General features: G+C 49.5%; 3 protein-coding genes across 3 annotated transcripts; 2 read left to right on the top strand and 1 right to left on the bottom strand.

The window, feature by feature from the left end:
- Positions 1–6,185: 6,185 nt before the first annotated feature.
- LCP9604111_4151 (KilA-N domain-containing protein) lies at positions 6,186–10,681 on the top strand (the record flags this gene model as incomplete). The annotated part of the gene is made up of 6 exons (XM_039071819.1): positions 6,186–6,198; positions 7,173–7,204; positions 8,194–8,896; positions 8,948–9,145; positions 9,205–9,337; positions 9,394–10,681. The coding sequence occupies 6 exons, from the start codon at positions 6,186–6,188 to the stop codon at positions 10,679–10,681; spliced, it is 2,367 nt and encodes a 788-aa protein (XP_038929713.1).
- Positions 10,682–11,977: 1,296 nt separating this feature from the next.
- LCP9604111_4150 (uncharacterized protein) lies at positions 11,978–13,043 on the top strand (the record flags this gene model as incomplete). The annotated part of the gene is made up of 2 exons (XM_039071818.1): positions 11,978–12,849; positions 12,920–13,043. 2 exons carry the CDS (start codon positions 11,978–11,980, stop codon positions 13,041–13,043), a joined length of 996 nt encoding a protein of 331 aa, XP_038929712.1.
- A 566-nt stretch (positions 13,044–13,609) lies between these two features.
- On the bottom strand, positions 13,610–16,144 carry LCP9604111_4149 (DUF803 domain membrane protein; the record flags this gene model as incomplete). Its single annotated transcript, XM_039071816.1, has 2 exons — positions 13,610–15,331; positions 15,386–16,144. The coding sequence occupies 2 exons, from the start codon at positions 16,142–16,144 to the stop codon at positions 13,610–13,612; spliced, it is 2,481 nt and encodes an 826-aa protein (XP_038929711.1).
- Between the last annotated feature and the right edge of the window lie 538 nt (positions 16,145–16,682).

The following is a 16,682-nucleotide window of genomic DNA, read 5'->3' as shown; positions in this document are numbered from 1 at the left end:
ATTTACCAGCCCTGATGTGTGATTATGCTATCCGCGTTTCATGAGATATGCATGTAAAAAAAAACATGATGAATATGGTTGGGTCGGGTATAGAACTTTGTCGGGATATTGTTAGCTTTAGAGTTACTTCAATGGACAAACACTCTTTTTTCGTTCAAATAATGCTCCTTTCTTCTGTAGTGAATGTATATGTCTTTTGTTGGAGATTTTTTCCATTTTAATGTATGCCACTCGTAGTTCTACCTTGAGGAGGGGATATATATTGGGGACACACATCTCAAGACATATCCCTCGAATCATGTCTAAACATCCATTGACCCGACGCTATAAGGTATAATGTATGATTCGGCTTTTCTTCTACATTTCATATCGAATAAAATTACGGATTGCCATCGGCTAATGAATGGCGTCTTCCGGGCAAATATAGGCCACGTCTACTCCGTAGTGTCCATTGTTGTTGACACGTTCAAGTCATCTTCTATATTGTCTTTTATGATGTCTTCTATGGGTTATGTTGAAGATCTTCTATGTCTTCTAGAGCAAGGAAAAAAAAAAGAAAGAGCTACGGGACCCAATACCGATATCTGATCATTCCTTTTGATCGAAGTTTAAGGCTCAACCGCGCACAGCTTGACTTATATATCGTATTGAGGCAATACAGATATGATCCCGGCGATCTATCAGCAGGAACCGTAGCATCCCTACATGAACAACGGAAGACAGCATACTGCACCAACCACGCCTTCTAGAAGCGCGTTCAGGTCTACGGAGTACATAGCACAGAACACTGCAGAAATGCCCGTCCCCTCGAGTCGACGCACCGACACTATCAGCATTGATCCGCTGTGCGTAAGCGATTGCATTATCATCGCAACAACCCCTATCAGATCGAGATCGGTGCTGCATAAGCATAGAACAAGACTTCTACCAACCCTCCCAGCAAAAGGTCGAGACCAGATCTTTCAAACTTATTCCCGCATTTTTCCCACGGGAAACAATCGGTCTACGAATACAAGCAGCAACAATCCAATTTCCAATCAAGGGATATACCAACCTCCCACCGCCAATACCAGCTCCCACAAACACGAACTATCCCTTGACAGACACGAGAGACTTGCAGTCGATGCAGGTCCTCAACCAGCGGTGAATACGTACCTCTACGAAGTCGTGAGGTCTGAACACCCAGGTAAGAACCTTAGAAGTTTCCTGCAAGCGAACTGCCAACCCCATGCCCAATTCATCCCCACCCCCCCCCAGATATTCCTCAACCCGTACCAACCAGAGCAAATTTCCCTTTCCTCCAAAAAGAAAAAAAAAAGCAAAATACGAAACAAATTCAACAAATCTCAGACACACCCAAGACACGATATGCAACATCCACCCACACCACCCTCATGCGCTCCATGCACAATATCAATGGCAGACATGCTTCGAGAATGTGGAAACCCCCACGCGCGCCAACCTCCGATCTGGACATGATTCACACCCACCCATTTATAGTAGTTAGGCTAGGCTCGATTAACTATGTACATCATTTCATGCACAGCAACCCAGTCCGTGGGTGGCTTACACTTGCACTTGCTTTTAGCCGCCTGCGCTGGCACTTGGCAGCTAGCTTGTCACTCTGGCTCTGCTTCATCGTACATGATACTTCCAGCTTGGGCTGCACGCTGCATGGTATTTGCATTCTTCGATCGACTAGCGACGCCTCCCCGGGGAGATAGAAGCGTGGACGGCGCGTGTTTTGGTGTCAGATGCACAGTACATACTATAAAATGTGAGCTGAGACAGCAAAGAGACGGTGAGCGGTCTTTTCATTCCTCTTTTGGGCTTATTTGGATTTTTGCTCTGGCTCTTGCCTATCTGTCTATTGGGATTAGGCCTGGTGTTCTAGTCCGGGGTCTCCCTGTTCTAGGCTTAGCGTGATTATTGCCTAATCATTGTCATTATCAGGGATGACACAGCAACCTAGGGAAGAATTGCTTATTTTGAATATAGTGCTAGTATCACATGGACTGTGTAGAATGGTTCACGATCTATAATTATGCTTATGTCTCCTTTGACATGTACAAAGGGCTGAGATGTGGTAGTGCAGAAGCTGGTAAGACTCCCTTTCTGAACAGGTGAATCTAAGTGCTGTTGTACATTTTGTACAACATAGTAAACAAGTTCATATCTCACAAGAGTGGCATATTTTGACTATGTCGTACATCGAAGTTCACTTGTTTTAATGTTTCCTTATCTGCCCTCTGACGTTGCGCCGATCGGCCCAAAATAGCCCGATATCGGCGTTGTTGAGGATATTTCCCGTTTGGAAAAAAATTCACATCTTGAATCTTTGATATTTGTCTCACCTACACGGCGTACTTCGTACTCTATAGGGGATAATAAGCCATACACAAAGCAGACAACGGTCGACATACATCCAACATTAGGCCTCCACAGCAGCGGGTCACTGCATACCAGATGGAGCTACTCCGTACGGACTATGAGATAATGCTCTGTGCCACGTCTGCACGCAAGGGGGGCAACTGGCGGTGAATCCACACGATCTAGCCCTGCCTACGTGGTTATTGCCGTAGCCAGTCATTGTTGGGTCGGGTCATCGATCGGCGGGCTGCTGGTACGTGAAGCCAATCATTGGCGCCGCTGGCTTGGATGGGGTTTTAGTCTCGTTACACATTTGGCCCGAGCCATCCTGGCTATTTCGGAGATATGAGGGATTCCAGGTGATATTGTTCTGGACTACCACTATGGTCACGGGAGAAAAAAAAAAGCGAATAAATGACTCGAAAATACCGGCGCTTGTCAACGGTTACGGCGGTTGATTTATTCAAGACCTTTGGATTTTCTTCTGGATTGGACGATTCCACTCAGGGGGTTATGATCACTAAATGGTCCGACGTACAAAATCCCTAATCCACGGCGGTTTTCTAGTCGATTCTTGTTAGACCTATCTCTCCTCCTTCCCCCCTCTCTTGCGACACAAGAAGCGCTAGAGTGCAAAGGCAAGATGAACGTGCAGTCGATCTCTTGGCTCCACGGGACAATGCAATGCGAGGTTAAATCCAAGGTTGCACGGCCCCAGCCTAGTTCCATCACGCCAGATCCTGGCTTCGTGGTGCATTGTTATTCGCGCGAGGGAAGTGGGTGGCGTTCTGGCTCCAGGAAATTACTCCAGTCACATGAAAAGCAGAGTCACAATTCAAATATTGTTTCAGGGTACATGTACCTCACTATCATGTCCACGCCTATACCTACTTGGGCAAGTACCTCTGGTTACCGTGGACCTATAGCAGACGGGGCTACGGGGCTACGGAGTATACGGAGGCTATCTCGGTCGATTCGCCTTTTCATTTGCCCCGTCCTGTACAACACATCAATAGTCTGCAGGGAACATCCCTGTAAGTCATCGGCTCTCGGTCAAATCTTCCTCGTGTCCGAGTCTCCCGCTATACAATCGTACTCCGTAATTATGCTGTACCACACATGCCTCTCAAAGGCCTTGTACCCATTGTGTGTGTCCGCGATCATCAGTCTGATGGCCTTATCGGGCATGAACGTCTGCCCAGACGGCTTCGGGCATATTCTGCCTCTTTTGATGTGTGAGGTACGGAGTATAGCATGGGAAAACATGGCAGCCCCTGAAATATTATAGACCGGAAGGGCAGAAGAGGAACCAAAAAGCCCCGTATATAAACATGATAATAGTGCACATTGTAGAAAAAAAAGAATATTTAAATTCGAAGTCTGTGGTCCGTTTTCACGAAAAAAGCCTGAAATCTGCACGGACAAGAGTCTGCAGGGTAACTCGCTGCAAGGTACGGACGAACCCGTCGATCGACGCGAGATTGACGGCGTAAACAGTGAAGTGGAGGATCTAGCTATGGGAGAGTTTATGGATAAATGCTAATAATGTTGGAAGGATTCTCTAGTCTCCGTATGTGACCTCTAACCCTAGAGATCCACCAGTGTTGATAGTCGGAAAACCCCGGAGGGACGATCAGTGGAAAAGAATGGACACATGGAATATATTTGATAGTCGAGTATTTGCTGTCTACTCTCTAGGGTACTCCGTAAAGGATTGACATTATATCTCAAATACTACTAAGTGTACCTATCATAAGAACTGATCATCTCCTTACATTTTCGGCTCAACGGTCCCATACGATGCATCACAGCCGAATTGCGGAGTTGCCGTTCCAATGGCTGTGGGTACTCCGTATACTCCGTATAGTGGATCTCATTTGAGCTGATTTTGATTAATTCGGCTCTCCATTTTTTCCATTCCTGTCGGGGAGAGACTGACAGAATAATAACACAAGGGCTAAGCAAAGAAGCAAAGTCATGAATCAGTGGTCCACTCTAGCCTCCTTTCAATACCATTGAGCATTCAGCCCCCAAATCCTCCGGCACGGAAGGCTATTTCCTTTTCCAGTAAAGATATGTGTCGATTCAGGCGGATCCCTCCCCCATGCTGCCCCCCTAAACTACTGTATGCTGTATGTGCAGCGGGTATCGGGCCGTCGATAGCGAGCTGCAGTGCAGGGATCTGTCAGTACTGGCCCCTCTCACTTTCTCTTTCTGTAAATTTCCCGGAGCTCTCTGGGCCTAGTGTGCGAGGGTGGGTAGTACCTGCTTCCGTGTATGTCATAACGTCTGCAAGAAAATCGGTATTCCTACCCGTTTGGAAGTTCTAGCATGAGACTAGTTGGCCTTGAAATATATCCAAGCAAGTATATCTACTCCGTAACCTGGTCTAGAGTTAGGCCCGTATTTTCCCGGCCCCATGTTCACCGACCTCTCAAGGGTCTGTGTGGCGGGACAATGTCATCGGCGCCACCTGCAGAACCCGCTAGAGAATGCAAAGTACAAAATAATTTGATATTTGGAAATCATATTCCGATCATGATCTCCCCGAAATCTCAGAAATTAACCATTGAATCTAGGTCCATGTACAGTGGTCAATGCATATTAGGGTAGGACTGAGAAAATAGCAACCGGGCGAATCCCTAGCTGTCATTTTTTTATTTATTTTTTTCTTATTTTTTTTTTTTTGGGAAAGCGTGGGAATTGACATCTGTCAACCCAGAGCCGAGACTATCAGGTTAGAAATCAAGTCCGTGAATAGTTTAGTCTATTAGTTCCTATTAGTGGAGAATAAGTACCATCCAAGTAATAAATGAAAATAAAAAGGCCAAAACGCAAGGGGACTTTGGCCTCTCTGGACGAAATTAGCGGTGAACTGGGGTCGAGTTGGCTTGATGTTCAGCGTCTCTCTGGTCTTCCCCCCTTACTGGGATCTGGCTCTAGGCTTTTCGGTTTTTGTTGGGGGAAAAATGTAAGGAAAAATAAATTCGATCAAAACAAATATGTTATTTGCTATTATTTTGCCTAGAACTATTATCCGGCTATACTATCAGGAACATAATCATTCATGTGTACATAGATAGGCTGATGAATCATTCCAGCCTCAATACGATCCCCCGATAACCTTGGAGGCGAAAAGAAAGAGTCGGATACATCATCACGAGGTCTCTCAGTTGACATTGTGATGCTACGTGTGAAGGGCCTATTTCAATTCGGGCTGAAATTGGGTGGTTGGACAGATTCTGGACTCAATCCGATTCTTTTTTGTTCTATTATCTATTATCTATTTTCTATTTTCTATTTGCCTTTGACCTCTATTTCTAATTTCCCATTTCCCATTTCTCTTCAACCGGCCGGGGATCGCCTGCAGTTTCGGTAAACGCCTAGCCTCTGACTGGTCTTCGTGGTACTTGGCAGGGATTGGGAAGAGAGAACAGACCCTTGATTGACTTCAAGCCACCCGTGTTTCGTGGTTCCTTCTGAGCCACTGATTCTCCCCTCTGCATCCCGGGGGGTGTGACGTGCTTCTTTCCTCTTTGTCTCTCCACTGTTACTCACGGCCCGTCTTAACGCCTAGATCGTCCCGAACCATAAAAAGAAGAACACAACCAAGGCCTTGGTATTATATTGTGCTTGGCTTAGGGATTGCAATAGGATTGTAGTGGGCCAAATCGGCTACAACCACACATGGCCTTTGACCGGACTTGACCCGGGGCGATCGACGACCACCTCTAACAGTGACATATCCGAGAGGGGAGGCCCGGGCGATGTCCGGTGAAGGGTTTTGTGGGACGGAATTTAACCGTTTCTTTAAGATGGACCTTGCAGGTATTAGCCTGTATCATCTGTACCCCAAATAGAGGGGAAATGGTGCAAGCGCTGGCTCCAGAAGCGGGAGAGTGCAATCCGCAATCGACGGTGCAGCCGCCGCGCATTACCGGGTCTTTCTTTCTTTTTTTTTACTTTCCCCTCTCCGCAGCGGCTGACAGATGTCTTGCACGATGAAAGAGCAGTCGGGACGAGATTTCAATTTGGATCATCGGTATGCACGATATAGTACCGATGTGCGACTACCAGATGTCGTAGGATGAAGTGGACGGTGGTATCTCAACCGTGGTTTCAGCCATTAACCTCAGCCTAAACCGTGGGATGTATTCCCCCCGTTCCTACTCCCCGGTCGACCGCCCATGGTTCACTGGGTGGGACCCGCGCGCGTGGAGACGAACCGTCTCAGGTGGTATTTCTGAGGTGTTATTTATTGGATGATAGGAACCGTTTGAGGGCTTTTTGGGTGGTGTGTAGAGGGGATGGTTAGCTCGTCCGTCTATTGTTCTATCCTGCAGTCCGCCCCAGCAATAGTAGAGTCTCGAGTAACCCTCTCAAGAAAAGCAATAAATTAATTGAATCTGATCGGTGACTCCACTAAGGGAATCAACTCCCAGATCCAGCGGGCCTATCCCGGCCGATCGTGTTGATTTATCTGCCTGTCACACAGACCAGGATCCTCTGGGAGGATTTCTCTTGGACTTGTCCCTGCAGTCTAGGTCTGGTCCGAATCGGGAAATGCTCGTTAATACTGGTCCGTTCAGAATGGGAATGATTGACCTCGCCGCTTAACGCTTGCTGATCACGGTCCTTACTTGGTGGCGTCGAAAATAATGGAATAATTCCAAAAAGGAAAATCGGATAATCACGAAAAAAAGAGAAAAAGAGAAAAGCGAAAAGAAAGAAAAGAAAGAAAAGAAAAAGAAAAACAGCAGATATCGAGTCTAGAGGATGATCTAAACGCACGGTTCTGGTAGTCCTCTCTCTCTCTCTCTCCACCGGGTCCACTGTGATTGATTCGATGGCCTCTCTCTCTCCTCGCTTTCCGTTTTTCTCTTCTTCGTCTCTCCCTCAAAAGACGGGGCAAGCCGGGATTTCTGCAGACAACATTCTTCTCTTTCTTCTCTTGGGCCTGCCTTAGTCAGCTTCTTCTTATCCTCCACTGATCGACTTTCCCGCTGCGGCTCAGCGTCATTTTGCTTCACCTCTTTTCCCCTCTCTTAACCGCTGGGCTAAGTTTCACTGTACGATTTCCTGCTTGCATTTTCCCCCATTGCCCGCCCTTTTGCCCTTGATTTCTATTTTTACTTGCTATATATCTGTTTGGCCTGTTTTGTTTTTACTTTTTTTTCTTTTTCCTCAAACGCCATCTATCCAGCCTGCATAGGGATGCGTTTGCTGCACCACCCCAGCCTCCACCTTTCTGTACGTCGAACGCACTTCTTCTCTTCTCAACCCCCCCATCCCTCGACTGTCTAAGACTTTGAACTCTCCCTCCCCCTACCTTTATCCGGCTTTGGCCTTATTTTATCATCCAATGCGCTCCAATTTGAGAGTTTCTTCTTCTATGACATGATTCCCTGCATGACCTTGAAACGACCTCCAAACTTACGCCTTTCTGTCTAGTTCCACTGAAGCTTCCCAACTTTGATGTGTTCGATTGATGATTGTTAATGATTCTGATGACCATTGTGCTTCTCGCTGAATTCTGCTTTTCAAGAAAAAGTCCTTATTGCGCTTCTGTCTAGGCTTCCCGAGTCTTGACAAAAGGTTTACGACTTACTACGAAGCTTCACTACGAATATTGGACGTGCATTGCCTGCATCTTGCATCACTTGCTATAAAAATTCTCTATTTTTGGGACGTTTGATCCTGAAAGCCCGTTGAATATTGCGTTTGCAACTCTTTCTCTTTATTATTTACTATTTTTATTTTCCCCTTCGTGCGACGTTCGCAAGCTCTGTGGTCTTCCAACGATTCTGCGGCCTATATTGATAGCACGCCGGACGACATTTACGACGTCCGCTGCTCGCTTCATCCCTCCATTTTTCTAAACCGTTTATCCGTGCAACCGAAAAGCTGGAGCTGCCATCGATCTCGCAGGTCCATACCCGCGGTCCTGCTGACATCCCCTGGTACAACCACCACGCGGCGGAACGACCGTTATTGCCCGGCGACAAACTCCCCGCTCTCAGCCTGCCAACAGCCACCCAGGGCCTCTCTCGGACCGCCTATCACGATTCGTCCGCGACCAATTCCACCACCTCTAGCGCTCGCACGAGTCTGTCTGGTGCCTCTGTGCCTACCAACGAACCCAGGAGCCCGTCCTCTGCGGACCTGTCTGGGAACCAGGGCCGGCTTTCATTAGATTCATCCGCAACCGAATACAGTCTCCCACATTCGGTCAACGAAGGGTACTATCCCAGCCCAACTTCCCTCGGCAGCATGAACCAGACCCAGCCGTACATGGATGTCCACTCGCACATGTCCTCTGCTCAGTCCTACGCTCCTCAAGGCGCAACCGCAGGGGCTATGTCCCACTATCAGTACCACGGGCAACCCCCGGTGATGCAGCCCGCGTCTTCTTACGCCCCGGCTGCTTACCCCCAATATGGGTACGCCCCGGGCGTTTCTTCACCCGCGGGACACCCGCCAACCTCGATGGGTGGCCAGATGCAGAGCCAGTTGCTGCCCTTACCTGGTAAGCTCCAAAGCCAGAGTGGGATGGATGATTATTCTGATCGTTACCAAGTGAGCAATCACCCCGTGGCACCTCCGAGTGGCTATGCAAACACTACTGGTGCTCCGCTACAAGGGTTTGTCTTTGATGGTACTGGGCAAGTTGCTCCTCCGGGAGCGAAGCCGCGAGTGACAGCAACATTATGGGAAGATGAGGGAAGCCTCTGCTACCAGGTCGAAGCAAAGGGAGTGTGCGTGGCTCGACGCGAGGGTAAGTTGATTCTGCTGGAAGGTCAACCGAGGATATGTTTGCTAACGTTTCTCCCGCAGATAACCACATGGTCAATGGCACAAAGCTGCTAAATGTAGCTGGCATGACCCGTGGTCGACGTGATGGAATCCTCAAAAGCGAGAAGCTCCGTCATGTTGTGAAAATCGGACCGATGCATTTGAAAGGTGTCTGGTATGTATTTTGACCCCGGAGAGCATGCGCAACATCGGCTGACTTTTATTCTTCAGGATCCCATTTGAGCGTGCTCTAGAATTTGCCAACAAGGAGAAGATCACTGATCTCCTATACCCACTCTTCGTGCATAATATTGGTGGTCTTCTATACCACCCGGCTAACCAGACTCGGACAAATATGGTAGTGCAAGAGTCCCAGCAGCGACGTCTGGAAGGTCCACCTCCGGGTCCCCAGCGTACGCCATCTGGATCTCAGCAAACCCCGATTCACCATCACCACCCCTCCCTGCAGACCCCCATGTCTTCTCATATGTCCCAAGGTCCAATAAACGGCCAGCCCGGCTCCAGACCAAATCTCGAACGTGCCAACACATTCCCCACACCGCCAGCTAGCGCATCCAGTCTGATGGGCGTCAGCCATCAAGGTTCATACGAATGGGGCGGACAAGTGCCACATACACAACCCCTGTCCATCGACACCGCGCTGAGCAACCAGCGCTCAATGCCAACCACCCCCGCAACCACCCCACCGGGCAACAACATGCAAGGCTTGCCAGCTTACCAAAGCCAAGGCTACGACAGCTCCAAGCCCTACTACTCCGCGGCACCACAAACTCATGCCCAATACGCGCCGCACACCCCATTGACTCAATCAGGGATGTCCAACTACGGCCAACCCCTGCCCGGCGGGTACATGAAAAGCGAGATGGCGCCACCAAACCCACGGCCCGGCGCCTCAGAGCCCGAAACCTCTGAGCGCGACACAAACCGCTACAGCCAGAGCAATGGACCCGGTGAGACTGTCGCCGAGCATGACCAGGAGTACATGCAAGATCCCAACGCCGGCTACAACTCCAACCGCAGCTCCTACACCTACACCACAAACCCCTCCGTCAGCTCCCTGACCGGTGAGCACTCCCAGCTCACCCCGGAGATGACCAGCTCCCCGAGCCAGCAGAACGGCTCCGGCCGCATGACTCCGCGCACGGGAGCCGGCCCCCCTCCTCACTGGGCTTCGGGCTACAACACCCCTCCTCGTCCCGCCGCCACTACCCTGTACAACGCTGTCAGCGATACTCGCGGTACCCCAGCCACCGGTGCGTCGGACCCCTACTCCATGGCCTCGACCACGGCTCCGGTCTACGCATCTGGCAATGGTTCGCTGAGTGCGGGCAGCAAGCGCATGCGCGAGGACGACGATATCCGCCCCGAGAGTACTGCCGAGTATGAGACCTCAAAGCGCCGCAAGACCATCACCGATTCTACCCTCGGAGGTCCGGTCGGTGGCCCGCCTATTCTTCAGCCCATGAAGCCTAGTGGGGTCATGGCTCGTCACCGCTGAGGGCGTGCAATTCAATTGTAGCTTCTAGCTAGCTTCGAGCTTGTGGTTTTTTGTTCCGGTTCTCTTCGGGTTTTGTTTGGCTCTTGCTGGATTATTCTTTTTTTTTTTTTTTACTGATGGTTAATTTCTCGGTCGGAGTTTGTTTTTCACGATAGACTACGCATGCACAACCCGCATGGCGCGCCGCGGTCTTGTCTGTGTCTCACTACGAATACGTGGATATCGGTAGACCCGGCGGTGTCGAAACGAAACGAAGCTCATTTGTCTCTTTGCGTTATGTTTTAGGTTGAAGAAACCTTGGCTTTTTTTTGAGAATATCTAACTTGTGTGGGGGAGAGGGGAAGAATTAGGCGCAAGATCTGTTCACGGTACAACATTAGCGACGCATTTCTTGATACTTCCGTGGTTAAAAGACTTGCCACTTGTTGAAGACTTGGATAGTGATCGCAAACCTCGATGACTACGATGTGACGAATCTCTTATGAACGAATTTTCTTTGTGTGATGACTTGACCACGACGAGCCATCTTCATTAACGAGTTGTTTTTCTCTTGTTTTCTTTTCTTTTTATCATTGATGCGTGTTCTGGGGTTTGAAAAGGGTATTCTTTGTGGCATGGCATTGGCATTGGTTTTACTCCCCTCTCTACTCTCTGCGCTGCTGTTGCTTCTGCTTCTGCCACTGCCACTCTACTAGAGAGATGATTATCATGGTAATGAACGGTTATGAACTCTGGGTCTGCATGCCTTTAGCGACATACAACGTTGGTTTTGTCCGGTCTAAATGGATTGTTTTTTCCGACTTCTCTCGCCTTACAGCTTGTAGATGTAATTGTAAATTGTAGTCTGCTGGGCCTTGCTTCGCTTATTGAGCTATTGAACTTGACCGTTACGACTTGACGCTATAGATCATCGGGGGCATTCATAGCTATTAGATACTTAGGCTTTCTTCATGGCAGCTTCGGTTATCTTACTTCATCCTTGAGACTTGTTCTCAAGCTTCAGCTTAGTGCCAGTGTGTATCTCCAAGGAAACCGTCAAATAGAGTCTATAAATTGTATATGGCTCATTGTACTCGCATACCTCACACCACGTGACTAAATCTACCCTATCTATCCCAAAACAGCAAAATCAAAACATGCGAACCATGGTTCTTTCCGTTTGACGCCACGGCGACTTCTCGCCAAATTTCAACTCAAGCATAACGACATCCCAGAACACCTCATCCCGGCCAACGTCACCCTCAAAATTCGAATAGAGACCCTCGCCACAAACCCGCAAAATTGCAAGATCCAACTATGACCAGCGACCGATCAGAACGAGCCGCAAAACCACAACCCCCAGGACCCCAAAACCACCTCTATTTCGACTCCTGGCAGTCAGCCTCAACGGGTCACCAGCATGCAGCCGACGGCGGCGGTTTCCTCGGTTCAACATCATGGCGAGATGCGCGTTCGGCGAAATTGACCAGGCAGTATAATAGTGGGGATTGTCTTCCAGGACGGGGAAGGGGATCGGGATCGGGCCTTCGGAATACAGAAACACGAGAGTCAACGCTTGTACCCGGGGTGTTCGATGGGCAATGCGCGCCGCACTCGCCGCCCAAAGTCCCTGCTTCCGGTGAGTGGGCTATGGTAGCTGGGGATGTGGCAAAGCGGAACGAACTCGGTGTTCGGGACATCCGGTCGTTTATGGGTGTTAGCAAGAGGAAGGTTGTGGATGAGCCCGAGCAGCATACCGATGTGGAGACGAAGAGACTTAGGACTGTTGGAGGGAACCGGGGGTTGACTCCAGCTCGAGATGCAAGGGAAATGAAAAAGAGAGAATCTCAAATAGATGGCAACCCCCAACCCGAGTCCCACTCTAGCGCCAGTCTTGATTTAAAGTCGACTTCGCGTATCTTCGCTGGTGTTACGGTATTCATCAATGGCTCCACACTTCCTCGAATTTCGGAGTACAAACTCAAACATTTACTAGCGTCGAACGGGGCTAAGACTTCTATTTACATGGCCCGGAAGACGGTGACGCATGTTCTTGTCGGACAGCCCAATACTGGGGCTGGGAGTGGAATGGATGTATCTGGTGCAGGGGGAGGCCTTGCGGCGGGCAAGCTCCAGCAGGAAATTGCCCGTGGGGGGTGGAAAGGCGTGAAGGTTGTCAGTGTGGACTGGTATGTACTATCCTGATGCTGTTGAAGACCGGCAAGTGACCCTTTCTGATGTTGAACCTTTTATCACTAGGGCTCTCGAGAGTATCAAAGCTGGGCGTCGTCTTGCCGAGTCCCGGTTCCCTAGTATGCATGTTGCCGCCAAGGGGCAGCGGAGTGTTGCTGGGATGTTTGGTGCGCAGGAGCCGAAGAAGTGATCTTCTTTTACATGGTTACGGTTGGCATTTAGCGACTTTCTTCTTTTTTGCATAGCATATGGCGTTTTGGATAGAGCCATGATTTTCCGTCAATTTTCCGGCTTGGGATTATGAGCATTCCAACCACGTGCACTTAGGATACCCAATGATCTATGATCACATCGAATCTGATCTGATCGTCATGAATATGAAACGTCTGCTTTGAAATTTCTCTCGTTCAATTGACTAATGTGCCACCGTTGCTGATACGACTTATGCAGTACTCTACTCTCGGCTTGACACTTGAGGTTCTCATTTCATTAATATCATGCACCATTATCATAACATCCATTATATACAAGATCACAATCACAATCACCGTACATGTACAGACTGGTTTGACAAAACCAGGTTCGACCACAGGACAAAAATCAGTTAAAAAACAGAAAAGAAAAGACATATCAACAAAATCTCTCAATAAACGCCATAGCCATGCAAAATACTATAGGGAAAGAAAACAGGATATGTGCGCCATAAACTGGAATCCAGGATGGCTATATAAGCCAGAAAGATTGCAAGTTTCTCATTCACCTGAACGAACTTCCTCTACCTCCGCGCGTGGCATACGTCTCGCCATCATGGCTGCTGTTTTCAGACATATGCCGACGCCAGCCGCTCTGTTGGCGCGCGAGGTAGCCAAGGGGGTGATCGTTGAGGTCTCCCGTTTCGCTAGAGAGGGTTGTTACCATATCTGATTCCGAAGAGACTGATCTCAATGCCGACGAATTAGTTGCGATGGGCCTGAGATCGAGGGTGGTGGTGGGTGTGATATCAGGGAGTGGCGGCAAGGGGTTTGGATGGCGGTGGGTAGAGAAGGAGGATTGGGCGGGGGGTGGGGCGTGAGAATGCACATGAACAGAAGAGGTTGTCCGTGTGCGAGTCCTACTGCTGCTCCCCCTCGATGAATGGTGTTTCCATCCCTCTTCTTCATGGGAGAGGGGTTCTGGGGATGAGGTAGTTTGTCGGTTGTGCGGGAGATAGTAGGGGTTGTTGGACTCGGAGTAGTGGTGGTGGTTATCCTCATAGGCGGGGAATGCGGCGGTGGACATGTTGCTAGACACGGAGTTGCCGTGTGACCGACCTGTGAATATGGGCTGGGGTTCGTCAAGTTCTGACTCGGCGCTCGACCAACGGTCTAGCTTTTCGTTCAGGGGCTCTTCCTCTGGTTGAGAACGGCGTGAGTCGCCGTGGACGAGGCCGAGTGATTCTTCCTCAGTTGCGTCCTTGCGCAGATCGGGTGCCAGGTGCGTTCGGCGTAGGATGCCACGGGGGGGCGAACCTGGTGTGGGTTTGACGGAAGATTCGCTGTCGGTCTTCATACGGCCCATCATGTTGTTGAAAGAAAATTGGCGGCGGGTAGTGGTGGCAAGAGGTTCCGGTGCTAGTGATTCGGGCTTTTCGTCTGCCCATGATATAGACCGCGGCGTATCGCTACGTGGACGGTTTGCGTTGAACACAGCCTCCACACCTCCAGCCATACCGGCACCATGGTATTCGGTGTCAACATTGCCACTTTGGTGTGCCATGTCTGTCATTCCCATCGATTGGGTGTTGGCGTTAGAACCTTTCTCGTCTTCTGTATTTACAGGCTTCCATTGGGAATGATGAAGCACGCTAGTTGCCCGAGATCGAATGTTATCCATAAAAGAATGACCGCTTTGCTTGGTGTTAGGTCGGTGGTCGTCCTCATGCTCCGCAGCGGGCAATCGGGACATGCCCCACGGAGGATGTTGTTGTTTGACCGAGGGTGTTCGCGGAGTGATTGGTCGTGACATAGTCGGTCCCTCGCCAATAACAGTCTTGCGCCGGCGTAGGCCATCCCATTCAATTATCTCATTCTCGCCTGGCACTGTCAGGGTATCTTCATGCTTATCATGAAAGAAACGGCGGGCTTCATCCGATTCCATAGTGCGGCGAGCAGTTGAAATGCGACGAATGATAGAGGCCGCACCGCGAATGGAGTCCGCTTTGGGCTCAAACTCGGGCTCTTCTACCTCGGCAACCTCCCGAATCTGATCTAGATCGCCCTTGAAAATAGCAGCATCAGGAACGTCCTTAGCGGACTTGGATAGCTGCAGCAATACCACACCGGCACAAATTTGTAAGAACCCAATGATCACAGTTGCAATCTGGATTCCCGTGCCCTTGAAACCCTGGAACAAAATGGCGGAAGTAATAATGGTAGCGCTAGTGAATAGCACATAGTAAGTCGGAGTGACCAGAGCGGCATTGAAAAGATTCAGCGCTTTCTGTATAGCTGGGTTAGTACATAGCCATGAGACACGAGAAGAGTGAAGACGTACATTGAGATAAATAATCTCAGTCAGCAGTGTCCCAATAACAAACACAAATAAGACATAGAGGAACCAATGCTTGAACTGCTCCTCGCCATTAATCTGAGCAAGAATAGCAGACCCCAAGCCCTGGGTAGCCACAACACTCAACCCACCAACCATGCTGCAAATACCGATATAAACAAACATGCTCGACTTTCCATAGCGTGGACCAACCCAAAGAGCCGTACAAGCAGCCCCAATAATTATCAAGCCAGCATAGACCAGAAACCCAGGCTGAATAACAAAATGCTGCATGCCCTGAATATCCTTGACGGAGGACTGCTCAGGCGCATTCATAGCAATCGTCACGGATCCAATGATGCAACAGAAACAGCCAACCTTCCCCACGAAACTAAGCCGTTCCTTGAGGAAAATCGCCGACAGAATCGTCGTAATCACAACCGAGAGCGCACCAAGCGGCGTAACCAAAATCGCATCGACGAACGCATACGCCACAAAATTGCAGATCTCTCCAACAATCATCAGCGTCATGCCAGTCCACCACCAGAAGTTCTTCAGATATCCATATCCCTCGCCGGCCTCCTCATTGTACTTCACGTTCGCCTTCAACAGCCCGATTTTCTTTACCACGAACGAGATACCGATGAAGACGCCCGATGCGACAGCTAGCGATACACCGACGGCCTTGTACACTGGTGGGCGGCCTGAAGATTCTGCGCGCGCGAGCAGGTTGTTTGCATGTGACAAGGCGGAATTGGGATCCATGATTGTGGAGACTGGAGATTAAAACCACACTGACCAGCAGTGGGAAGAGACGGGGACAGAGAGTCGTCCGAAGACGAGACCCAGCGACTATTTGAAACACTTAGTGGTGCTGCCGCGATATCGATAAAGACTGGGCGTATCGCCGGGGCGACTATCAACGAGGGACGTCAACAACGATTCCGAGTCGCGGGATCGCAACGACCTTTGTAATAGGGGAATAACTGCGATTTAGAACGGCGATCTGGGAATGCTTCTGGAAAATGTCCACGAGGGAAGGAAAAAGGTGGGATTCCGCAAGGGGGAATTTCAGCCGTTGGCGCTATGACTCTAGCACTTGACAAAGTTCGGATTTTGAGGGTATCAAGAAAGTGGAATCTATTTCAGACAAAGAATCAGAGAATCAGAGAAGAATGGAGAAAAAAACTACATTAAAGAAAATAATAAAGAAAAGGGGAAGGGGAAGAGGAGAGGGAAAGGGATCGAGATGGCTGGGGGGCTGTGTGGGGAAAGGAGGTACCGGTACTTCTAGCGACGAGGC

This window comes from Penicillium roqueforti (genome assembly GCF_015533775.1).
Source record: "Penicillium roqueforti strain LCP96 04111 chromosome Unknown scaffold_08, whole genome shotgun sequence".
Classification (NCBI taxonomy): Eukaryota; Fungi; Ascomycota; class Eurotiomycetes; order Eurotiales; family Aspergillaceae; genus Penicillium; species Penicillium roqueforti.
The sequence above is the reverse complement of the archived record's forward strand: the minus strand, read 5'-3'. Positions and strand labels throughout refer to the sequence as shown.